Source organism: Eleutherodactylus coqui, chromosome 1 (genome assembly GCF_035609145.1).
Source record: "Eleutherodactylus coqui strain aEleCoq1 chromosome 1, aEleCoq1.hap1, whole genome shotgun sequence".
In the NCBI taxonomy this organism is placed as follows: domain Eukaryota; kingdom Metazoa; phylum Chordata; class Amphibia; order Anura; family Eleutherodactylidae; genus Eleutherodactylus; species Eleutherodactylus coqui.
This window is the reverse complement of record NC_089837.1, coordinates 137,964,870-137,991,872: the sequence shown is the minus strand read 5'-3', so window position 1 is coordinate 137,991,872 and position 27,003 is coordinate 137,964,870. Positions and strand designations below refer to the sequence as shown.

Sequence of the window (27,003 nt, the reverse complement as noted above, 5' to 3'; positions counted from 1 at the left end):
GTCACATCACTTCTTTGTAGCTTCTAGTATTTTTAATAGCTTTATAAAATGAACCCACTGATAAATCATGTAGACATCTATTGCTATATTTATTACCTTAGCAAGTTTCCTTAAAGGGGTTGTCCCGCGCCGAAACGTTTTTTTTTTAACCCCCCCCCCCCCCCCCGTTCGGCGCGAGACAACCCCGATGCAGGGGTTAAAAAAACAAACCGGGTAGTACTTACCCGAATCCCGGCGGTCCGGCGTCTTCATACTCACCTGCTGAAGATGGCCCCCGGGATCCTCTCTCTCTGTGGACCGCAGGGCTTCTGTGCGGTCCATTGCCGATTCCAGCCTCCTGATTGGCTGGAATCGGCACGTGACGGGGCGGAGCTACACGGAGCCGGCATTCTGCACGAGCGGCCCCATTGAAGACAGCAGAAGACCCGGACTGCGCAAGCGCGGCTAATTTGGCCATTAGAGGCCGAAAATTAGTCGGCACCATGGAGACGAGGACGCCAGCAACGGAGCAGGTAAGTATAAAACTTTTGATAACTTCTGCATGGCTCATAATTAATGCACAATGTACATTACAAAGTGCATTAATATGGCCATACAGAAGTGTATAGACCCACTTGCTGCCGCGGGACAACCCCTTTAATTAAAAACCTGCGTGTTTCTGCCATAAGGCTTAGTTCTGATGTCTTCTTCCAGTAGCAGGATGATGCTATACAGATGCAATCCCCAGCCATTTGAAAGGCTTCTGTGACCCTTAAGAAGGCACAGGTTGGATGTGGGGAGTTACACCTCTGATCGCACTCTTTTAGTTGTGTACCTGTTGGCTTCATAAATAGTGCAAAATCTATAGTTTAGTTTGACAGTAACCACTTTCTCTTTAACATTCAACATCCAAACATACAAAGTAATAACAAGGCACCTGCCTTTTTTTTTATTCGCTTCCTTTTTTTGTATCATAAATGCTTTGGGTCTTTTAGATTTTCATTACTTAATATGTATCTCTTTTGTTTAGTGAACGTATTTCCTAAATATGTTTCTTAAAGGGGTTCTGTCATTAAAAAAAAAATTCTATACTTGCCCTAGACAGTCTACTTACCGCATCTTCTCCCTGACTATCTTCTCTGGTTTCCTGCAGTCCCCCTGGGTCCCCTCACCTCCAGCCATCTGGTTCCTCTTCTTCCGGTAACAAAACGTCCATATCTCGCATTCTTCTTCCTGCCTGGCAATGTGCGCTACGTCACTAGTGACAAAGCGTTCACACCCTAGCAGGGAGTGCCGAGCTGTTGCAGAGACTGCGCATATGCGCAGTCTCAGCAATAGATCAGCATTCCTTCCTAGGCAGTGAACATTACGTCACTAGTGATGCAGCCTTCATTGCCAGGCGAGAAGAAAAATGCAAGGAATGGACACATCATACCAAGAAGAAGAGGATCCGGACGGAGGTGAGGTGACCTGGGGGACTGGAGAAGATCGACGGGGACAAGATGCAGTAAGGAGTCTGCCTAGGGAGGAATAGCTAAGTATTGATTTTTTTTTTTAATTATTCTTGAAACGGTTGTCTAGGGTCGAGACAATTTTGAAAAAGGTATCCAAACAATAAAAGCAGTGGTACTTACCTGTCCTATTCTCCAGCACTGCAGCCCTCCTGTCCTCCCAGTCTTTGTTTAGGAATGGCTACCAGCTTACTACTGCAGCCTGTCAGAGCCCTCTGCAGTCGGCTGCCATTCTCCTGGCATCACCACTCATATGCTGGGAGCCTTGATGCCACGACCACTGTAGCTAACCGCTGTAGCTTCTGGCTGGCTGCAGAGGTTAGGTGGTAGCAGTTCCCAAACCAAGACTGGGAGGATTGCAGGCTGCATCGCTGCATAACTAGGGTGAGAACAGGTAGCTACCACGGGTTTCATTGTTTTAACAAATTTGCAAACATTTTTTAAAAATTGTTTCGCACCTTACAACCCCTTTTAATATAGACATGTTGACTTGACGGAGTAGGCTGTGAATTGTGACATAGTCTGTAAAGTCTATTCATGGAAACTTCATAAGTATTCACAGTTAATAATGCAAAGAACTGCTCTTTTTGCCCAAAACATCCCCATAGTTTTTATGCATTCAATTAGTCTACTTGCCAGTGGATATTTTTTTTCAAGTAAAATGTAATTGTTTGGGGGCAGTGTTGTTTCTTACTTAATTTTATGAGATATTCTCCCTAATCCCAGTCTTAATGGTGTACCCCCAAACAGAAGTCTCAAAATCAAGGCCCAGGAAAAAGCGCTTCTACCATGAAGATCTTACAGTGGAATTTAGCAGGTGAGGTGCAGGCAGGTAATGCTGTGTTGTGAGCTCTCAGGTGGTTCCAGCAGGACCCCTGCTTATTGCTAGGAAAGCAGGACATTATCTTCAATGTCCGTGTCATTTTTGAGACAGGTATATAGCATGCAAATTGCATTGAAGCAATGGTAAGTATCTTCCTCTAGCATTCATGTAATGGTAAAATGAGTTGCAATAATAGGCAGCAATAAGTCCATTTTCGAAGTGTTCTTGTACGGTACATGCTTCAACATATCATTAATAGTTGACACTCTACTATACTAACATATCATTAGCTCTATTTAATGTGGCCTTCATAGTTGCTTGAGGTGCTTTTACACCTAATGGGTTATCGTTTAAAGGAGCTTATAATTAGAGCATTAGGGCCTTAATGTAAACCACCAATGGGCTTGTACAGTGAAACTGGGTTACCAGGATTAGTTAAATATGAAAACCATAGTCATCTGAAGCTGCCGGGGTCAATATAAATGCTTGGCTTAGCGCTCGATTGAGACAGGTGCCATTTTACTTGAGCCTTGAATATTGGCCTTGTTCTTTTAATTATTTAACCACTCCAAAATATGTAAAAATTGGAGAAACAGAAGCACGCAAAGAAGTCCTCTTACAAGCATCTATTAGCCTGGATGTAATTATGGATCAGTATGCAGACCATGAATGCTCCATGGTGGATGAAGAGGCCTTCTTCCCACCTCTGTTTTTACTGCCAACATTGGCTGTGCTGCCTGATATGGCCCCGGCCTCTTCTGACCTGGTGGCCCTGGTGTCTTAGAGCCACTGTTCTGCTGAACAGCCCACATCCACAAAGCATTCAACACCAAACATGGTGCTCTTCCAGCTAAATCAACCGTTACCTGAATTTTCAATGCATCCTGTCCCAAACGCCTCTCCCAATGACCGAGGAGGATAGGGTAGCTTTTTTCAAAAACTGATGACATTGCCCCCTTGTAAGGGATCTTAAAAATACTGGCTCAATATCTTAAGACCCCATGAAATTCAGAAATCACAACTCTCTAGACTGCTACACAACTCCTCTGTTCTCTCCCATTGCTACAGTTTACTACACATTGCTGCTCTGCCTGCTGTGCCCTAGTGTAGATCTGAGCCTCCTCTCCTTCCCCAAATACTTTTGGAGACCTGACATAAAGGTCATCCTCTCTCCATTCTCAGCTAAATAAATGTTCACTCCTGGTTCCTAAATCCATGGATTACAATTTTGGTTCTATTCCTTGGACTGTTCTTCTGCTCACCATGTCTTCTTGACATGTAATGTTATCTAGTGTGTTTCTCATGCCCATTTTCTAGCTTCTTGTTCTAGCAGAGTGCATGGCACTGTAGCTCCTACATACAGTCTACATTTATAGCTTTAACTGTGTCTGATTCCATGGATCACCTTGCACTATTTCCCGGTAGGTCAAAGTAATCTCTGGGGGGAAGCTATAATTACAATTTCTATCATTTCTTCTAAGCTTTAAACATGTAAAGGGATTTCTGAGTTAAAATATAGCTTTTTTTATGGTGCCCCTGCTAAAAAATAACAAAAGAGCCAATGCTCACCCTTTCTCGGACCATGGAGCTTAAGTGTTACACTTCCGTTCTCCCTGCTGGAGCTTGATTTACAGGTTGCTTTCAATCTCTTAACATTATGTTAGACTGCTGCGGCCAATCACAGACCTAAGTGGTCAGCCCTTGAGGTCTGTGATTGGCTGCAGCAGCCTGTGACATTCCATTCACAGTCTGACTCTACAGCTTAGGAATGGAGAGCAACGCTGGAATTTCCAGGACTTGGGGACAGGTGACTTTACACTCTTTTGTTGTTTTTTTGAAGGGGCAGCATAAAAAGTAATATTCTAACTGGAAAAACCCCTTTAAATATTTTAAACTAGGCTCCATTTTTGAAAATGTAATCCAGTATCTAGTATGTTTTTCTACAATGACAACTACTGTATACTACCATATACATTGCTTTCATATAGTCTCTGTTTCCAGTTATTTATTGGTTCTTATATGTGATACAGTATGCCATCTAATACATTATACTCAAAAACCTTAATTAAAATAGGATCTGAAAATCAATATGACCCCTGTCTTTAAGGGGAGAAAGGAAGGGTATTTATAACAAAAAACAGACCAAAGTGCAAAGACATAACAGAAGAGATGAGGAAAATGGTTGGGAGATGGGGAGGGAGAGTCAGCTCATCAATTGGGAGAAGATCACCCTCAGAAGTGCTTAAATCCATTCACATGTATAAGCCAGATATTTTTACTTTGATAAAAAATGCATTTTTTTCCCGCCAACTTACATTCTGTGTACAAGTAGATCCTGTGTTGATTTTATCAAACTCCCAAATAATTTGGGGTGAACGAAACATTGGGGCAGTGCCATATAGAATATATGGACAGAAGTATTTGGACACTGCAGAAAATCAGCAAATATGCAAATACTGAGTTTGACGCATGGTGTGCTGGGAAGGACATGGGTAAAATAAAAAGCTGCTCATTCTGTAATAACTATTCATTCATCCAATCGAACACTTGTGGGATGTACTGGAGTGACGGGTACGACACCGCCATCCAAACGACAATCTTTTCTCACAGCCTTGCAGGAGGAATGGTGAGCGATTCCTGCCCAGACTTGGAGAACTTGTGGAAAGTCTGCTGCGATGTGCTGTCGCTGTAATACAAGCAAAAGGAGGGCCGACACGTTACTAAATACGATTATAAAGCACTTTATCTGAAAAACATGCAGTGTCCAAATACTTTTGTCCATATAGTGTATGTATGTAGGTACTTCCTTTCCAGTTACACATCAGTTCACCTTCTAAACTGTCAAAGAGAAGACCAGAATGTTCCAAAAAAGGTGTTTAATATTGTCCAGATATAGAATCTTGGTGCTTTCATACATAACATTACAATTGGAACAATTGCAAACCCCAGGTCAATGCCCAAAATGATAGAAGCATTGCTTAACACTGGTGAAAAGTTGTCATTCATCCATGAAAATAAATAATATAGAGTGTGTTCCCTCCCTGTATTCAATATAAGTTAATGCCGGGACTATTGTAACTTGTGAACATAAATGAAGAATTTATGATTTTTTTTTTTTTAAAAGGGGGTTGGAAAAAACAAAAAGGGGAAAAAAGCTTGGTTACTAAGGGGTTAAAGAACATTAAGCAAATATATTGACATATATATGGCCAGCCTTCAATTACAGAATTGTCACTATGTTATTATAAGCTATTAGTTTAATAGGAACCGGTCACCAGTTCTGAGGAGTTTAAACTAGTTGTAGCTACAGATCAAAAAACTAGAGCACATTCCTAAACGTTGTGTTATAGTAGGTAAATCCAGCATACCTTGAAAAATAGAAAAAACTTCCCACACTGGTGAGCGGGTCTGGACCATGTCTTCTACCAGCACTGCACTCCATAGTTGGCCCCTCTCTCGATGAGTGACGTGGATGACATCTACGTCCTCCAGATCTTAAATGCCGTCCTCCTGGAAGTGTGATCCTGATACGTAGGAGAGATGGTTGAATCTGCCCACAATAGGGCTGCACAATTTGTGCATATGCTGGTTCATGGTCACATGATGCATGAGTAAGAAACGGACAGTCCCAGGGATGATGTAGAAGACATCATCCACATCACTCATCTAAATGGAGTCTAGGTTATGGGGGGTGCTCTATGGGCAAGAGAGAGGCTCATCCACTGGACTGTACAAGCACTATTAGCATTCAGCATCAAAAAGGGCCAAAATGGTACTAATAGAAATTGTTCTGCAAACAGTGAGCCTTCGTGCAACCCATCAACTGAAAAATAAAAAATGGTGATAAAAACTAATATAAAAAAAAGTTGTTTTTTATAGTACAATTTTTAAAAAACTATATAAATTTGGTGTCACCATAATTGTATTGATCCACAGAATAGCGTTAACATGTTGTTTCTGCATCATATATGCTGTAACTCCCCAAAAGGCACAGTTGTGTTTTTTTCCATTTCACCCCACTTAGAGATTTTTAAATGTTTTTCAGTTTATATGGTACATGAAATGGTGCCATTGAAACATACAACTTGTGCCACAAAAAACAAGCCCTCAACAGAAAAATAATATTTAGAATTTTTTAAGTGGGGAGCAAAATCAAAAGAAATGGTCATGTCCTGCAAGGGGTTAAAGGCTGTCTATAATACGTTTGCAGTGTCCAACAGTATAAGTAAATCCCTCTGCATGGCCAAATGTATAACCCCTAACCTGCATCCCTATGTGAGCTTGTTGGACACCTCATTCCAAAACCACGAGTAACAATATGTAGTTGAGTCCCCTTTTGCTGCTTTAACGGCCTCAATTTTTTCCGAGAAGGCTTTCCACAAGATCTTAAAGTATACCTGTAAGACCTCGTGCCCATTGAGACAAAAGAGCATTTGTGATGTCAAGCCCTATTGTTGGATGAGAATTCCTGGCTCACAATCAGCTTTACAATTAATCCCAAAGGTGTTTGATGCTTTGTGCAGACAACCTGAGCTCCTCCTCACCACACTCATCAAAGCTATGTCTTTATGGGCTTTGATTTGTGCACAGGGGCACATTTATGTGGAAACAGGAAAGGGCCTTCAATAAACAGTTTCCACGAAGTTGGAAGCAAACTAATGTCTTTGTATAGTGCAGTATTAACATTTCCCTTCATTAGACATAGGAACCTACTCCAAACTCAGCTCTAGAAAATGATCATTCCTTCAGCACATTTTTCAGTAGGCACCATTCTTAAGTTGCAAACTAGGTCTTCTCCTTAAGGAAGTAAAGTCTAGTGGTGGAGCACTTTTTGTCAGATTCCTGGTAGTTTGTCAGTGCAGTGGTTAGCTCCTTCATCTCGGACGGTCTAGGACAGAAACTGTTGTGATCATCTTCAGCAATGTAGGGCAGATAAGGTGTAAATGTCTGCATGCATGGTGGTGTAGGCCAGTGAAGAGGTCAATGTCTGTATCCCTGGAGGTATGGTGCAGTGAAGCCAATTACGTTAGTATTCCTGGTGGCAAGGGCAGAGAAGTTTCCACCAGTTTTACTCACCCCTCAAGGCGCTCGTGTTTTTTTTGTAAGCGTATTTTGACATTGTGTCTGCAGTCTGCCCTTGGCGCATGTGGTAAATTGAACCATTGACCCATACTCGCCCCCGTTTGGGTGGTTTCGGGCATAGTTTGCATTTTTCACTGTATAATATAGCAGAAGAGACTATGCTGTTCCATGCAGAGGCATCCAGTAAGCCTCCCAATAGGGGATGGCTAAGCGACATCCATTATAAGTGTGCATATGAGGTTTCCTTCATAAATGCTTTTGATGGAAATGCAAGGCCTACAGAGTGTGAAAGGAAAATTACAGGAACACCGTTCTTTCAGCTGTCTGTTCCCTTCTGCCACACAAATTCAGGGAGCCATAGTCCTTTCCAGTCATAGGTGCTGCCAATGTAGTTTTGCGAGTTTCATAAATTAATACCTGGTTTACAACAAATGACATTAAGATTGTGAACTGTCCCTGTTAACTGTCCCTGTTAATGTCTGTCGTTACATCACATTTACCCTACTTGGTTGACTCAAATTTTAATTTATGGAAAAATAGTATATTTTTGGTACTTGAAATGTACAACTTTTGTTTTGTTTCTTGTTTGCTTTCTTTCAGCAGAAGGTGTCGATGTCGACGAGCTGGAATGTGAAGTGTTGGAGTGTGAGTTTTGTGGAAAGAGAGGCTATCCAAGCAAATTTCTGAGATCAAAAAGATTTTGTTCACAGTCATGTGCAAAAAGGTAATGTGACTTGTGGGAAATGATCTGTTGGGTAAAGTTAGGGCTGCCAGAATGCCGAGAGGCAAAAACGGCTTATCCCAAGAAAAATATTTATCACTTACCACAAAATAGGTGATAAATGTATGATTACTGTGTCTCTGTGGAATGACATGACAGTGATGCATGCGCCCTTTTTGTTCATCCATAGTCTTATAGGGTTGACTAAAACAGCTGAATGCAACCCTTGGCTGTTTCTTAGTCCTATAGACATTAAATGGATTTGCAGTGCGCATACCTCACAATTCATCCTTCTCATTGCAGTCATAGTAACTTAGTATGTAAAGCCAAAAAAAGACACACATCCATCCAGTTCAACCTATTACCCCCCCATGTTGATCCAAAAGTAGGCAAAAAACCCCAATAAGGTTGAAGCCAATTTTCCCCATCTAAGGGAAAGAAATTCCTTCCTGACTGCAATCTGGCAATCGGAATAATTCCTGGATCACTGACCCTTATAATGTTTTTTGGACCATAACCTGTGATATTGTAACATTCAAGAAAGTCGTCCAGGCCCCTATTGAACCCTTTTATCAAATTTGCTGTCACCATGTCCTCAGGCAGAGAGTTCCATAGTCTCACTGCTCTTACAGTAAAGAACTCCCTTCTGTGTCAGTGTAGAAACCTTCTTTCCTCTAGATGTAGTGGATGCCCCCTCATTAGAGTCACAGTCCAGAATATAAACAGATGATGGGAGAGATCTCTATTTTGTTTTCAAAAGCTGAGGGGCGACCTAATAACTATGTATGAATATATTGGGGAACAATACAATCAGCGGACCCTAGCCGATCACCTACTGATGTCTTATCCTGAGGATAGATCATCAATAGAGTGAGCCGAAAAACCCCTTTAAAGCCACAGAGCTGACCAGTTCTTCAGGGGGTTAAGACACCTTATGAATGCTCTAACATTAAGACATATTCTCATAAATGCTGTAATGCTGAGTTTAGATTGAGAAGTAGCAACAAAACCTTTTCATTCTGTGCATTCCTGCAGTTGTACCACCATGAGTGATTTACATGCAAGCATGGGGCTACATTTCTGAATATTTGCTAACGGTGCTGTGCATAGTATATACTACACCAAAAATAATAAATTGTGGTATAAAGCCCCATTCAGATGCTAGTATTTGGTCAACATTTTTACATCAGTATTGGGAATGGAACCTACAGAGAAAAAGTATCATGGAAAAGTCTGTACCTCTCTTGTATTTTGGATCTATTCCTGGTTTTGGTTTACAAATACTGATTAAAAATACTAACTGTAATACTGACGTGTGAATGAGGCCTAACATTACCTTTAAAAAAAAAAGTGCTAAAATAATTCTGAAAATGTTTAAACATTTGTGGATTAATTTTAGTAAGCAAATGCAAACTTTCAGAAACCCCATTACTATGTGTTCTAGCTTATACTTCTGCATTCCATCATATTTTATTGGCAGTCTGCATTCTAATCTGAGGAAAATTCTTTTTTTAATTTTTTTTTATTTATTCTTTTATGAGTTGTACACTATGTTGACAAAAGTATTAGGACACACACAGAAGGTGATGACATTCGATTTTATTTAGACCTTTCAATGCAGTGTTGGACTGCTTTTGGCCTCAATGACTTCAGTCCAAATTCCGATAGATGCGTGGAAGGATTTGCCTCCATTCCTTCAGAAGAGCTTCCTATAGTGATGATCGTGTTGGCATGCACAAATATGGCATTTTAGTTAACCTCAAAGATGTTCAATGGGATTGAGATCAGGACTTTGGGCCGGCCAATGAAGTTTGCAGACGTTCTGTTCCTCAAACCAAGCCTCAACACTGCATGCGGTATGACATGGTGCTCAGTTATGTTGGTAGAGACACAGAGCTTTACCAAAGTATTGCCACAGGGTAGGTAATGCCACATTGTCCAGAATGTCTATGTACCCATTGACATTGAGGTGGCATTCTGATGGTTTCTCTACTGGGATATACCTGCGTGATACTCCCCTTCTATACCTATTGTTCGCACACCCGATGTGCATTTCCCCTTTACCTGGCAGCACAGGATTGGTGGGTGTCCCAGTACTTGTGCCAACATGGTGTATGTTGTTCATTTGTCAGATGATTTACCAAAAATTATTTAAGGTATAACGTAAGCGGTACAAAGCGTCTTGGGCTTTTCAAGGCTGAAAAAGGCAACAGATGGAGTAGAAAGTCTGAAGGAAATCTCGGAGGACGTGGAAGGCGTCCATACAGCTCTGGAGGGTCAATTCGAGACCACTACTTAAGACAGGTTTGTAGAATAAAGTTTAGCAACATTGACTCCTCACATGATCTATTTGAACACAGTTTTATCCTATATGTGTGTCTTGCAGTTCCCCACTTCATATTCATGTATTGACACTTCAGAGGATCCCATCCCAGTGCCTATGACCACCCGCCTGCGGCGGCAGAGTGAAAGGGAGCGGGAATTGCGTCGCCTTCAGTTGACGAAAACATCCTCACTACCTGAGTCACCACTTGATACACAGACCGAGCCATCCCTATGGACTGTCGAAGATGTGTGGGCATTCATACATTCGTTACCAGGTATTTGTAGATGTTATTCTTGGGTTCTATACTGGATAAACAGAAGATTGAGTGATAATGTAAAAGAACCTTTTTGAAAAGTTATGTCATCTTTTCCATCACAAGTCACACAAAAAAACTAAGGATTTAGACATTTTAGAAGTATGTAATGACTGAGTCGTGTCGTTCACTTCTCTTCACCCACTACTACTAATAATCCTTATTTGTATAGCGCTAACATATTCCGCAGCGCTTACAAAGACAGGTGGAATACAGAGAGACAAAAGTACAAAAATTACAGAACCACGGTTACATAGTAATCAGTTGATGGAAACAGTAGGGGTGCGGGTCCTGCTCCAATGAGCTTACGTACTACAAATAATGGGGTGATACAGAAGGTAAAGGGGCTGGAGATGTGCACGGTATGGCGAGGTGGTGAGTGAGGGATGCTATACATATAGACAATGGTCAGACATATGGCCGTGTGACGGCAGAATCGGTATGACTGCAGGGGCAGTTGATGGTGGCTAGCAGGGATTGCAGTCAATAGGTCAGGAAACAATGTTATCAGGCGGAGTACAGAGGTGCGTTTTTAGAGCACGCCTGAAGTTTTGTGAGTCCTGGATTGCCCGGATAGCCTTTGGCAGTGCATTCCAGAGGACTGGTCCTGCCCTGGAGAAGTCCAGCCTTAAGACACCTACACAGCTTAGTCAACTGTCAGATGAATGATCATTTGTCTGACAGCTGTTTCCCCCATCTCCCCTATACCCATTATTGTTCATGTGTTTAGAGGGGTAAGCCATAGCGAGACAGCTTTTGTTCTGGCTTATCTCCTAGGGAACAAAAAGGATAGATCTTGAAATTCAGCGTGCCTGATCCCTCTTTCTCTAGACATTATCTGCTGAAGAAAAGTTTAGCAGCCCTTATACACATTAGAAAGTCTTCTTGCACTGCCGTATTTGGTGGTTTTGTATGACGTTAATTGCGGAATTGACTACAATGGAAGCTGTCCTCATGAAATCTAAATGGAGCATACTGCAATTTTTCCTCCGCGAGTAGAAACTGCAATTAGTTTCCACTTGTGTGCAGGAAGAATCACTTTTCCATAGCATGCTATGGACAGTATTTCCTGCGGAACCTGGAGACAGACGCCCGCTCCGGATTCAGCAATGCAAATCCGCCAGTGTGCAGGCGGCCAAGATCAGTAAATTTTTGCCTCTGGTTGTTTTCAAACTGCTTCTTAATTCATGCCATGCATAGAAAAAAGAATAGACACGTGAATTCTTGCCATGGATTCCCCAGTGGGATGGATCCATGCTGCTTGGTCCCGTTGAACAGGGCTAAGTCTGTGTGCCGATCTGCGACATGGTAAACTACAAAACCAAGGACGACATGCAATGGCCAGCCTTGGATTTCTGCACAGTCTCCATGGCTGATATCTCCAAAGGAAAATAATCAAAACCTAATTTTAATTTAGTAACGATAAACAGTTGTGTTCGCTGGTATAAACTCATTAAAGACCATGGAGAGAACAAGAATGTAAAGTGCTGTTCACACCTAACATATTTCAAAATGGGTGTGATAGCAAATCCAATAATATCCCACAGCAAGCTTGCATTAATCACTACGGTACCACAAAGGGCATCCATACTGACAGCAAATGTCTTCTGTGATGTGCAGAATATATTTTCTGAGGTTTTGTTGAAAGCTTCATGATCAGCTGTCATTACTGGAAGCGTGCAGATAAAATGTAATATTACCAAAATAGGTGTCTTTGCTATATACGCTTCTGTCAAGTCACCTTTGTATGTACAGAGGTGTGCAAGAAAAAATTGCATCACATGCTCCGTTTAGACCTCATGTCCACGGACGGGTCGGATTCCGCATGCCGTAGCCCGCAGCAGTACCTGACCCTGCCCGTGGTCGGCGGCCCTGCTTACCTGTCCATGTCTTCTTTCTTCTGTACTGCAGATGTGTGCGGAAGTGTCAGCCGCAGTACAGATTTTTAGAAATCTCCAGCTCTTCCTGCGGAATCTGCGCCCCGTCCATTGACGTCAATGGAAGCCGTCCGTGCTGGAACTAAAATAGAGCATGCTGCAATTTATTTTCTACATGCGGAATCCAGAAAACAAATCTGCATGTGTAAATTGAAGTGCGGACGCCCATGCTTCCCTATGGGTGGCTTGAACTGCGGATCAAATCAAATCTGCCTGTGGACATTGGGCCTTAGGCCAGTCTCAAACCAACAGATTTGAATCGTGGATTCCACGATCACCGCATGTGCGTATGATACGCAGTCATTGAAATGTATTGACTGTCATCGTTTCGCTCACACTTGCGGGTAGGAATTGCGGATTCTGTGAGCAGTAGAAAAATCGCAGCATGCTGTATTTTACCGTGGATTACACATGTATGAGCTCCATTGAGCTCTATGGAAAGGTTTGATCTTCAGTGCATATACAATTATATTGCATATGGATGCAGATTTGTAGCACGTTGCTAGGAGACCAGATACAAACGGAATAAAGAAGGCAGGAATTTGAGGACAGACAATGCAAAGCAGTCTGGGGAGCAGCACACCCATCCAGCCTGCTGTCTGCAACCTCCACTTATTCCTCTGGGCTCTTCCTCCACAAGAATAAGTTGGTTTTTTTTAAGTGGTTTGTACTACTTCCGAAACAAGTAGTATAAACCAGACAAGCTTAGTGAGCAGTATCCCTCTGCACAAGATAATGTTGCCTGACCGATAGAAGGGTGTTTCCAGGGGGTTGGGTTTTCTGACGACATTCCCTGCTTGTGTTCGTTCTTCCGCGCAGACGATACGCTGTCCTTAAATATACATCCACGCAGAAAACCGCACACATACACGATCATAGGCAATTCGCTTCTGCAATCATACATACGTCTTTTCACTGATTCGTTCGCGTGAGCCCGACCTTAGTGTTTGGTACTAAGAACAATACATAAGTTGCATAAGACCTCTGTGTACTGTAGTAAATAGACAAATAAATATTTTAAAATTGAATTAATCCCTTAGTGACGAGTCTATTTTTTGCTTTAAGGACTAAGTGATTGTTATCACGACATTACAAGAGCCAAAACTATAGCCGTATGAGGGCTTGTTTTTTGGGGGACAAGTTGTACTTATTAGTGGCACCAATCTGTGGTACATATACTGTGTTGTAGAACTTATTATGTTTTTGGGGGAGAAAGTGGAAAAACCTCTCAAATTCCACATTGTTTTTGGCTTTTGTTTTTACAATATTTACCATTCAGTAAAAATAAAATGATCCCTTTATTATCTGGATCTGCATGATTACCGTGATACCGAGTTTATATAGATTGGTTTTACTACTTTAGCACAATAAAAACACATTTTTAAAGAGAAACCATTGCATCTGCATTACTGCATTCTAAGATCGATTTCATTTTTATTTTTCCAGCAACGGAGCCGTATCATGTCTTGTTTTATGCAAGATGAGCTGTAGTTTTTATTGGTACCAGTTTGAGGTACAGGTGACTTTGGGATAGCTTTTCAATGCGTTTTTTGGGAGGGAAATAAAAGGAAAATAGCAATTTTACTGCATTCACCCTGTGCAATAAATAACAAAAATTTCCATTGTCTGGGTCATAATGAATGTAGTAAAACCTATTATGAGTTGCTTTTTTAAAATTTTCTTAGTTTTTTTAAATGTATTTGAAAAGGGTTTTTGTAGGAAAAAATGCATATTTTTTGAAACTGCATTATTTTTGTTTGAATTAAACATTTAGGATTGTTTTTTATGCTATTTTTTTAGTCCCTCAAGGGGATTTGAAGATGCGATAGTTCGAAGTTCGATTGCTATGATAGTACATTGCATTACTTGTAATGCATTCTACTAACCCTTTGTTTTGTTTTCGCCTTCCTCTGGATCAACATTGAGGGGTGGGGTCTAATAGGTGGAGTTACATGGCAGACATGGAGGCCTTTGCCAGGCTTCCAGTTGCCATGGGAACTCATTGGTACCTTGTGATCGCACTGCAGGGTGCTGATATCTGACAGAAAGCTGCCCCTGTCATTTGCTTACATGATGCAGTTATTATCGATTGTGGCATGTAAGGGGTTAAACTGCTAGGATCTGATGTTCATCTGCCACTGACTGCTAGAGCAGAAGCCTGGCTGTCAGTAGTCAGCCAAGCCGCTGCCTTAAAAAAGATGTCTGTGCAAATTAAAAGTAAAATGGTGTATTGGCCGACATTGAGGGGTTAATTTATGTATATATTTAACAGCTCACGGGAAAGATCTCTGAACATATTATTAAACAGCATGTATGCAAGTACTTGGATAAAAATGGAGTAATTAACCAGAGCCGGCATGGGTTTGTAACAAACAAGTCATGCCAGATGAATCTAATTTACTTCAATGACAGAATCAACGACTGGGTTGATCAGGGAAATGCGGTGGATATAGTTTATCTTGACTTTAGTAAAGCATTTGACAAAGTATCTCATACCATACTTATTGAAAAAATGACCAAATATGGGATTGACAAGGCAACTGTTAGGTGGATTCACAACTGGCTGAGTGATCGTACTCACAGAGTGGTCATAAATGGCTGCACATCCAAGTAGAAGAATGTATCAAGTGGGGAACCACAAGGCTCTGTCCTACGCCCAGTGCTGTTCAACATTTTTATAAATGATCTGGAGGAGGTATTTGATGGAAAACTGATCAAATTTGCTGATGACACAAAGCTGGGATGGAAAGCTAACACTAGGGAAGAGAGGGAGAGTATTCAAAAAGATTTAAAAAAGCTTGCACAGTGGGCGGCGACTAACAGAATGGCATTTAACAAGGAGAAATGCAAAGTCCTACATCTGGGCAAGAAAAATGAAGAAAGCACATACAGAATGGGAGGAATTGAGCCGCTCTAAAGCGAGCGTAGAAACGCGTTGAGCCGTATTTCTCTGTGACTTCACCAGTCATTCAGAGCCGTAGTTCTCTGCGACCTCTACATACGACTGTCACCAGTCATTCAGTGCAGGAACTCTGTATATGCGCTAAAGTTATCCACTTATACTGACCATGCTATTGTGACCATTATCTACATTGGAGACATTGGATGCATAATTCAAACTTGCACCTAAATATATCTTCTCCTCTTTTTTGTGTTAATGTATGTTAGTACTGTTAGTCAGCCCGTATATGTTTTTAAGAGTTTCTAATAAACTATATTCTTTTAGTCTATACCTGTGAAGAAATTGAGCTAAGCAGCACATTTGAAAAAGACTTGGGTATACCAATAGATCATAGACTGAAAATGAGTCAACAATGTGATGCAGCAGCCAAAAAGGCAAACACAATTTTGGGTTGTATTAAGAGAAGCATAGAGTCTAGATCACGTGAGGTCATTATCCCCCTCTACTCTTCCTTAGTCAGACCTCATCTGCAATACTGTGTCCAGTTCTTGGCACCCCACTTTAAAAAAGACATAGACAAACTGGAGCAAGTTCAGAGAAGAGTTACCAAGATGGTGGGCTGTCTGCAAATCATGTCCTATGAGGAACGGTTAAAGGATCTGGGAATGTTTAACTCGCAGAAAAGAAGGCTGGGAGGAGACTTAATAGCGGTCTACAAATATTTGAAGGGCTGTCACAGTGCAGAGGGATCAGCCCTATTCTCATTTGTACAAGGAAAGTCTAGAAGCAATGGGATGAAACTGAAAGGGAGGAAACACAAATTAGATATTTAAAAAAGTTTCTTATAGTGAGGGTGATCAATGAGTGGAACAGGTTATCACGGGAGGTGGTGAGTTTTCCTTCAATGGAAGTGTTCAAACAAAGGCTGGACAAATATCTGTCTGGGATGACTTAGTGAATCCTGCATTGAGCAGGGGGTTGGACCAGATGAACCTGGAGGTCCCTTTCAACTCTACTATTCTATGATTCTAGGTTTTATGCTGCTTGCTTACTGTTTTCAATATCAAATACTAAATGGAGCATGGGATGTAGTTATTTAGTACACCTCTGTGGCTCTCTGACTATGTAGACGACAACTCCAAGAGTTCAGTGAGGCTGAGTGTGAATCACTCACGCTCATAAAGTGATTGACTCAGATAATTAGGAATTCTTTATAATTCTCTGTAATTGTAGTTCTTGAATGCCTTTTTTTACTGCCTACCTTACTGGTACCCACAGCTTACCACTTTTTATATTTATCCAGGCTGCCAAGAGATTGCTGATGAATTCAGGGCACAGGAAATCGATGGACAAGCTCTTCTTTTACTGAAGGAAGATCATCTAATGAGCACTATGAACATTAAGTTAGGACCAGCCCTTAAGATCTGCGCTCGTATTAACTCCCTAAAGGAAGCATAGTCTACTACCTGGCGGCACTGACTCTCTGTACAGTGAAGAAACAACGGGGTCCGCAAGTAGATAGTCAACACGTTAGATAGCTTCTTAGTCATGTGTTCCTTGAATCGGTGTAAGCCAATCAGCTGAGGTTTGTAAAGCTTGATGGTTGCAAGGAACAGCCGTCCGCTACCCTATCACCATGATTAGATTTTATTTTAGTGTCCTCCAATTTTTTACGAGCCGGAAGCGGTCAGGTCACGGAGATTCTGTAAAGGAAGCTGCTGTAACATTTCTCTGCATACACAAACTTCCAGTGTATGTTTTCTACCACTTGTATTTTTTTGTCTTACTGAAAATGACTCAAGTATTGCACAGATTTGCCAATGTACTTTATGATGTAATATGAAAGCTCTGTGTGTGATCCATCATCCAGGATTACTCCCCTTCACTGTATTATTACATCAGTGGTCTTCATTCTGTGAAGGCATGTTTGTCCTGGTGCAAGGATGCTGCAAAAATGAAGTTGCATTGGCCGTAATGAAATCCACTTTCCTCCTCCCAAAGTATACAAAGTAGCAGGTATGATGGATGCCGTTTATGTGACAGCACTGGCTATGAAGAGACAGACTGAATGTGCTTTCGACACGTATAGCAATATGGCACTTGGCTTTTGTTAAGGATGGAATAGCAGTGAGGATTTTGAATATATGCAAAGGCGGTTACGTTCACGTAGAAATATTTTAGCTGGAAATGACAAATTTTAAATGTAATTCTCTTTTTTAGCTTATTTATTACTGTGTTAAAATGGACTTTTCACAAAATGAATTGTGGGATCTGTCATCTGATGTATCGTATAGACGCAAACAGTAAAGAACGGGTGAACGCAGATCTTCTGTTTCTGTTGAATAGCAATGCCAGGAGGTACAGCAGTGTGATTTTTGCAGGGTATACAACCCTATAAGCGTTTGATTACTTCTTAAATATTATAGCGTATCTATACATAACACTGTGTGTACATATTACATATATAAAGCTATATAATAATGACGTTTTTCACAAGCAATTATTATTTCACTTGTTGATTTTCCGCTGAGAGCCTGCCTCCATTTGGGGGTAATATTTCATAGTATGTCATTGCTGAAATGTTAGATTCAGCCATAACATCTTATAACAAATACAAATTGCACAAGTGGCTAAAAGATGTTTCGGCCCCATGACTTCAGAATACTACCTGCCTGTAATGGCCAAAGGGGTAAGCAGAAGTCTTCAACTACCTTCAATGTCTAGTTGCTCATAAGCTATAATACTGCACCTTTAACAGTCTATAGGGCCTTGTTTATACATTTCAATGTCTCGTATTTCACATATGGCATCTGAGAGAAAGAAAGAAAGGGCACCATGCTCCACTGGATGCCGTATTACAGGGGCACAGCCTGAAATTCTACTAACAGACATCAGAGCGTTTTTCGCCAGGAGCGTATGACGTCTGTCTCGTGTCTTGCTTGCCCATTGAAGACGGCATCAGAAGGATGAAACTTGATAAAGTAGGCACACATATAGCAGAGAAGCTGTAGATTTACAGAGAATTACAGTGAGCAGGCCTGTGGATAAGATTTTAACAAACTTCATCCACATTCTGCGTAAATCGACTTGCAGTGCGGAATTTAAATCTACAGCATATAAATTTTAGCTGTGGCTTTTCGGTGTAGTTCTCCACCACGTGTGCAACTACCTTAAAACTTTTTTTTTTTAAATTCAACCAACAATGTGTTCCGCATGATTAAAGGGTTAAGGTGATGATAACTACTAAGTTTCATCTTAACTACTAAGTGTACCCCAACTACTGTGCCGACAGCTGCTACCAACATTCTTCCTGCCCACTCTCCAACAGACTGAGGCTACGGGCGACCTCAAAGTAGTATTTCTCAATTAACCCTACTGAACAAGCCATGATTTCAGGTTATCTTGTGTACAGCACCCTGGTGGCCATTTTTGATACACTGACCGTAATTATATCACCTAAAGGTATCTTTACAGGAGGCAATTATCACCCAAATGATTTTGGAAACAGCGAATTTGGGCGATAGTCATCCTGTGCATACTCTGCCACCGACAGGGTGATGAGCAGGAAGTTGCTCACCTGTTGAAGTCGCTTGGTTTTGAGCTCACCCAAAAGCCCAGCGACTGCCCATGTAAACAGGCAGTTGTCCAGGCAACTGCCTGTTTGCAGTGAATGGCGTCCGGAAGAGGTCTGTGGCCACGCCACTTGCATTCTCTGAACGACTATCCTTCATGTTTGAAAGCACAGGATTGATTAGTCTGTGGGACAGTCGTCCCTCGTAGAAGGTACCTTTAGGAAATCATGAACACATGACCTGTTGAGGACTGGAAGCAATGCACTAAACCACTGCTTGTAGATAAGGAATCCTCATAGCAAGTAGCTCAGCTGAAATGGAGCAGTGCTGTTAATAGACATATACCCAGGGAATAGATTGCTGTTAAAGCCATTTCCTAATAGATTATTATATATTATATCTAACTCCAAAGCACTTTAAACAAAAGATTTTTTTTCTTTTATTTTAAGCTCAGTGTTAGAAATAAAGATGAATATAATTGACAGAAAAAGAGCCTTGTGCTACGTGAAGAACATCTGATTATGACTGTATGGTGAGGTCACACTAATGAGTGCAAGTCTTCTAGTAAAGTGTTACTATTAGCCTGCCGAAGACTAAGGTACAATTATATGACTGTATTCCTATATAAAAAATATCTTGTAATTATGTTGAATTTTGTAACATTGATAAATATTGTTATAAAACTTCCAGTATTGTAAATGTAAAATGAATGCTGTTATTTTCTCATGTAAAGTACTTATTTTTTTTCTATTGATCTCCAGTAGCACAATGAGATGAGGCCTAACCTCTGCTTGTAAAGACTTGTCAAGAATGTCAGCGAAGGCAAGAAAGTATACACTCCAACAACCTTTCTCTCTCCCACCCCCTTTCATGCACATATATGGTTAGTATCACATGTTACTGATTAGGTGGGGTGTAAGCCACTCCTGGATCCCTGCTGGTCTCCCTAAGAGCAAAAGAATTGAGCATGTTGAAATCCAACTGCCTGATTCTAATCTCTCCCAACATCTGTCATCAGAAGTTCCCTACACAGTAGATGCATATTGGCCAAACCCAACCGTTACCTAATGTGTATGGCTAGTTTAATAGATATTAGAGTAACTGAAAATTTGTTACGTTACACACCCTATCAAATGTATTTAATTGGCGCCCACTCCACCTTCTTTCTGTTTTATTGTGTGACAATGCTGACCTGCAATCATTCTGAATTCCATTATTTTGTACTTTTTATTAACGTACATGTATCACCATACTATAATGTCCTTCATTAGGGCAGTGTAATATAGGGTGCGTCCTGCAGTACTAGAAGTCCATGCTAGTTGGCTTCTGCCAAGATTTTTTGTGCTGCTTGGTCTCAGTACATTAAAGGGGTTTTCCGAGTAAATTGGTGGCAGTGGGAGGATGCAGAATACGTTAAAAAAATAAACTCTGTACTCCCCTACCGCAGCCTGATGCTCTCCTGCTGTGCATACACACTCCAAAAATCTTTCGCTCTCCCACCCCCCACCGGTCGTCTGTTGATCAGCACTGCAGCATTCAAGTGGGTTGTTTATCCACATGATTGCTGCAGCCAACAGAAAGCCCAACGGGGACGTCGCTGATGACATCCCATAAACCTGCCCGGGGCTTCTGCATTAGAAGCCCATGTGACAGGTTTACAGGACGTCACCTGTCTGATACCACAGCGGTCCACCACCATGGGGACTATATTTTATGCATTTTCAGGCATGGGGTCCCTAAACTATATAAAATAATTAACTTGGATGACCCCATTTAAGTTAAAAAAACAAAACAAAACCCTGGAGATGGCAAAAATATTGGTGCAAATCTATGGCTGCATGTTGGTATGCATTGGATTTTCTGACTGTTAGATTGTTCTAAATATGCCACATTTATAACTCCAGCAATCCCCATTATTAAGGCTGGCATAAGAATTCCTGGTATGTGTATCACAGTATGTGTGGTTTATTGCATGCTTATGCAGAGTGGTCCAATTCGTGTTATAGGGCCTACATGGCTACTTACTGCACCCTGTGAAAGACACCTCTTTAGTATGTTACATGACCCCTATTGTCTTCTGTACTGAGTTACTCTTCTTTACGGTATGTGGTGTAGAAATGAAGACAGACAATGTAAGTGCCCCATCAGAGAAAGTGAACCCCACAGCACTTGTAATGGAACTAGAGACAGGAGTTGAGATTACAACATCAGATATGGTGGCGTTCTATGTTCTCTATAGATGGAGTCCCCTATAGTTCCAGTCCCGCAGCAGCGATGTGTTTAAGAGATGATACACTTTAGTATATGCAGGATTAGAAGTCTACTAGTTCTGGAACATTGGGTGGAGCAATCGCTCTCATCATGGTCATTGTGTAGGAAGGAATCCAGACAAACAACACTATATATTTTTTATTAGAATATTTTTTTTTGTTTGCAATAGCAACATTGTGATTATAATCTAACCGGCCCTTTTATAAGTAAAACAAGGATCACAATAACTCTCAGGTCAGGCCCTGTGGAGAGCATACCTCATTCTTACCAGCTCACTATTATCCTAAAAAGAGAATCATGGAACCCAAAGATCCAGGGGACCGTGAAACACCCCCCAGAGAGTTATAGCTCAAGGGGAAAAACTTTCTTCCCGACTCTAGATGTGGCGATCATCTACCGCCAAGAATTTTATCTAACTTGCTGTGTATATACATGTATGTAATTATGAGGTCAGAGAAAGTTGACGCTGTAAAGAAAGACACGCAGAACTTAATCCTAAAAGCTTAGAATCTAATACACACAGCTTAGAACATCTAACAATGAGTGGGTTTGTGAGTGAGTTACATGCTCTGGCCCTGATCACATGATAGTGACATCAAAGGTCCTTCATACCCAGTGAGGGAGTTACATGCTCCGCCTCTGATCACAGGACTGTGACATCACAGGTCCTGTACGCACACAGCTGCTGTCCAGCTAGGTGTTCGTTAGTATTCCATAGCAACTGATGTCGCAGACAGTTTGTCGTCTGCCCGTAATCTGCACAAGGATGAAGGACCATCATGTGATCAGGGGTGGAGCATGACTGCTATCCACACAGGTCCTTCATCTCTAGTATTGTGCTGCTTCTGATCCCTGTTGTATGGGATGAAAAATGGATGTAGCAGAGCTGTGTGACGCATTGCATCACCAGAAACGCTGGTACTATAACTTCCTGATAATTACTAGTTATTCTATTATAGTCTAAAAGTACCTTTTATATGGGGGCAATTAGTGCTAGAAACTGGTAATTCAGGCAATACTCGTACATGTCAACGCAGCCGCTGATAGAGCACTGTGCGACAAATTGCTCCCTTATCAAGTCTCTTGGTTTTTAGTAGAACTGAAAACTAAGCGCCTGTCGGGCCGTGTAAACAGGAGCTGCTCAATCTTTGAACGACTCCTAATTACTGTGAATGGAGGTGGGAGGGCCGCAACGATCCCCAACCGCTCTGCCTCCATTGACTTGAACGACTCTTGGTCCTATGTAAAGCACAGCAGTGATAGATGCTAGTATGGCTACCCATATAGCTTAGCTAATGGTCAGCCAATCCTCTCGACCGGTATGCAGACTCAACGGAGCAAGGCAAAAACTGATGCCTGATCCTCGGGTACAGATTTATCTTCAGATGCAACATTAGCTTTCAACACCACCAATCCTGAGAGCTGCTGCAAAGAGCAGTTCATACCCTGGCAGACTCCAAGTGCCCATCTTTTACATGATCCCCCCCCATTCTTTTGAAAGGGCGGCATGTAATACCATATGTATCCTGGAGAGGCCGCAACTTCTCCCAGAGATGCAATGATAGTTGCTTGCTGGGGGTTTGCTCAGCAGATCACTATAAAGACCACATTTAGAGAAAAGATGGCCCTGGTGGGACAGCACTAAGTAAGGACGAGTATACACGGCCTATTTTGTGCTTTTTGGCTGGGAAATAACAGTACCCAGAAGTACACATTTTCTATAGGATCAGGTGAAAGAGCATTTCTTAATAATGTCATTATTTTAAAGAATCATTTGCTGTGATTTTTTGGGTGGCTAATAGTGCCCTCCAAGGCATTCACAAAATGGAAGTAGCCATTGCAAGAGGTATGGCTTATATAAAAGGACAAGACTAAATACATTCAGACTTCTTAAATTAATATAAAACCGCAGAAGAGATCCCTCAAACACCACATCAGACTACCAGCAAGACTATATACTTACCCTTCTTTCTCCCAGCTCTTGGCATTGCTGCAGTGGGTGGAGCCAGGAACCAGCGCAGCAGCACATAGAGACCGCTGTTTAAGGCATTAACCCAAGGGTGTACGAGGCACTTAGGTTCTGGTCAAATATAAGGCAGTCTAGGATATTTCCACATTATTATACATCATATACAACCTTTTTTTTGCATGTCTTCTGGATTTTTATGTCAGAACCTAGCCTGGCATTACATCCATCAGAATTCCAGGAGTAATACCTACAGCAGCTGGTTTGTTCTTCTCCAGTACCATACCTGGTCTTGATTCCAGGGACAGGCTCTCCTGGTGAATCCTGAAAGGCTTGCAGAATCTCTTCATGCTAGGCCTAGCAGGCCCGTCATTTCTTATTTGGAGGTACTTCTGTATAGCACAACTCCACCAGGTGAGAGCAATAGCTGTTCTTGCTAGATGTTTTGGTTAATTCAAGTTTTCTAACTAGATAGGGCTCCTTTTTGTCCCCCATCCTTTTTTTTTCTCTTTCCTGAAATTGTGTAGAATCCCTAAATATAATCTGACATCCCTTATTTTAACTCCTTCACACTGCCAATTAACATAGCTTCCGCCTAAGCTTTGTGCAGCAGCAATGTAACTTTAGGTGACACACTCACAGAGGGTAAAACACCTGAACAAGCTCTTATAATGGCCTGTTCGGGTTGAGTCATCAGGTACTTTCACAAGCAGCGGCCTTTGGGACAGATTTTGCGCTGTGGATTTTGGTGCGAGTCTGCACCAAAAACTGCATCAAAATTCATACCAATTGGTGCAGATTTTGACACAGATCCTCAACTGATTTCACCCTTTGAAATGTAGAGGTGATGTTGCTGATAAAGGTCAAAATCTACACCAGTAATATAATGCGAATTTGAGGAAACAGAAAATCTTCACCAATTCCGCTGTGTGTGAATTAACCCTTACATTCATTAGTTATTACATAAATTAATCATGAATATATATTCATATATTTAATTTATAATTTTTAAAACGCCAATTTTAAACATTAATGTTAAATTAGTAAGTCTCCTAAATTGCTCAGAAATGTGAGAAATCAGACATTTTTCAAATGTGCTTCCAAAATAAAGTAAAGAAGTGGAAATATATAGCTAATAAAAAATGAGTACAATAAGTGTCTAGATTACTTGTAGGTGTAAAACTTTAAGAGAGTTCTTCTCTGTTAGTGACACATGCATTTTTGGATGTCAAGTCAATTTCACTTTAACGTCTTAGTAAAAAGAATGAAGATATAGAAGAAAAAATAGTGACACATGCAAGATTTCCCAAATTCAGCCCGGTCATTAAGACATAAATCAGCTTGGTCTTGATTGTGTTCAAAATAACGTATCAGCACATTTGAGCCCTATGAACTACGTTATGAGGCTCAAAGATGATGGAACGGGGGGGTCCAATGAGCTAGTTTTTTTGGTTGTTTTTAGGGTGAATACCCACTTGTGGTTTTTTATATCGCTGCCCTTTTTTAACACGATTGTTAATGGGACTTTCGCATGTTAAAAAGGCATCGCATAAAAACTGCAAAGCTCCAACTTGCGATGCGTTTTAACATCAAAGTCCCATTGACAATTGCGTTTGAGGTCAGGAATTTTCCATGGCCATCAATTTATATAAGTTCCATACTCGTCCATTTGGATGACAATGTTACACTCCATTATGGTGGCACTGCACTTTATTATGAACAGATCATATCTTTGATGTTGAATAATGTAAACTCACCATCAGCAATGTTACATATACCTTCCCAGTTTATCTTGTTATGGTAATCATGTGGTCACTGTGGACCAACTGGGGGTGCTATGTAGATTATGCTCCCTACCTGCAGTTAACACAATCTAAGTGACTTCTGTCCTTTGATCACTGTATTGTTTGTTCTAATTGACAGTGCTTGATGCGGAACAGGGTATACTTACCATTGGCGACGTTGTATAGGCAGTCGCCATGACAACCATACCTCATCACGTGACCGAGTCACTGTGGTCACATGACGCGACAGCTGATTGGATCATCACACTGAGGGCCGCGTCATCACGCTCGCCACGCACCATCTGCCGACTGTGCTACAAACGATCTCCTAGGTAACGTTAGATCTAGCAGAAGTGTGTTACCATGGGAGCAGGTAAACTCTCTCGGTTAGGTTTCTTTCACAGGAGGGGGGACAACAGAGGGAGGGAGTTTAGCAGCCATGCTGCTAAACTCCCTCCCACCTATGGCCGCGCCATGGCCTTCCATAAGAGCCCGTGCAGTGACTGGACGTATTCCAGTCAAAACATAATTCCAGAACTATGTTTTGGCTCCAATGTAAAAATGCCCTGCACTATATTGGCTTGGCCGGGCGTTTGTACGTCTCACCAATAACGCCCATGTGATCTGATGCATTGGAATCCATCGCATCAGATCACAGCGCATATCGTCCGGCCATGTAAATGCCAGCCGATATGCACTTATGTGAAAGAAGCCTTAGCCGCATAAGATATCTATTAATATCCGCATCTGCACTGTCCCTCGTCATTACAGGGGGCATTACTGAGGATTAATAGGCACACTTTGAATCGTTTATGGATATTACTGCACGGGATCGTGCGTTTTAGTAATGTGAACAATATACACAGGGGGTGTTTCTGTAAGTACTTGGATGTGATTGGTGGAGAACGGACCCTCCTGCTATAGAGGAGGGACAACACACGCTTAAAAGACGGCACACTATGCTAGTCCCATCAGAAGCCTCCAGTCTACCACTAAGGCCTCATGTCCACGGGGAAAATAAGAATTAAAATCCGCAGCGTTTTTCCCGCAGGCAGACCCGCGCCCAATAGGAATGCATTGACCACCCGCGGGTAGATAAATAACCGCAGATGGTAATTAAAAAATTTCTGGAGCATGAAAAAAAATGGACATGCTCCATTTTAGTGCGGATCACGTGTGCAGGAGCTCATAGAGCACATAGCTCAATTGATCTCCCGCATGAAAAATAAGAGACAATTGCAGTGCATCCGCAGCCCAAATCCGCAGCGGATCTGATTTTCCCCGTGGACATGAGGCCCAAGGCTGAGGGTTATGCTGCCTGACCTGTTTCCTTTTATTTCATTTTGATTTCGTGTTTTTGGTGGTGTTCTTCACCATTTTTATGGAGCAGTTTTTGCATTAGTACTTAGGTGTCTCCCTGCTTTATCAGCAATTAGAAGCAGGTTCCCTCACCAGATAGATCAGTACTACTTTTGCTGTTATTAGCACAGGACAATATCTTGTCATATTAGGGATCTATCTTGAGGGTAACCTCAGCCTAGGGATACCTAACTTTTTTAGAGGGTCAGATAGCGTAGCTCATCTTTATTGTAAGCTGTACTTACCTTTTTGACATGGGTACGGTGCATGCCGTGATTTTTTTACATTAGCACAGGTAGCTTACACGTATTGCCCTATTTAAAGGGGTTGTCTCGTGAAATCAAGTGGGGTTCAGCACTTCTGTATGGCCATATTAATGCACTTTGTAATATACATCGTGCATTAATTATGAGCCATACAGAAGTTATTCACTTACCTGCTCCGTTGCTAGCGTCCC

General features: G+C 41.5%; 1 protein-coding gene across 6 annotated transcripts in view; it reads left to right on the top strand.

Annotated features, from left to right (window-relative positions):
* Positions 1–19,858, top strand: part of PHC3 (polyhomeotic homolog 3) — a 63,859-nt gene extending 44,001 nt beyond the window's left edge. For 2 of the 6 annotated variants that reach the window (XM_066600961.1, XM_066600953.1), the window contains exons 12-15: positions 7,996–8,119; positions 10,273–10,420; positions 10,503–10,716; positions 16,898–19,858. In XM_066600961.1, the coding sequence (XP_066457058.1) occupies positions 7,996–8,119; positions 10,273–10,420; positions 10,503–10,716; positions 16,898–17,052 (641 nt within the window). In that variant the 3' untranslated portion in view covers positions 17,053–19,858. Of the gene's footprint in view, positions 1–2,240; positions 2,308–4,923; positions 5,083–7,995; positions 8,120–10,272; positions 10,421–10,502; positions 10,717–16,897 lie in introns of those variants that run through there. The other 4 variants (XM_066600969.1, XR_010792639.1, XR_010792638.1 and 1 more) reach the window with 4 other exon arrangements.
* The last annotated feature ends 7,145 nt before the right edge of the window (positions 19,859–27,003 follow it).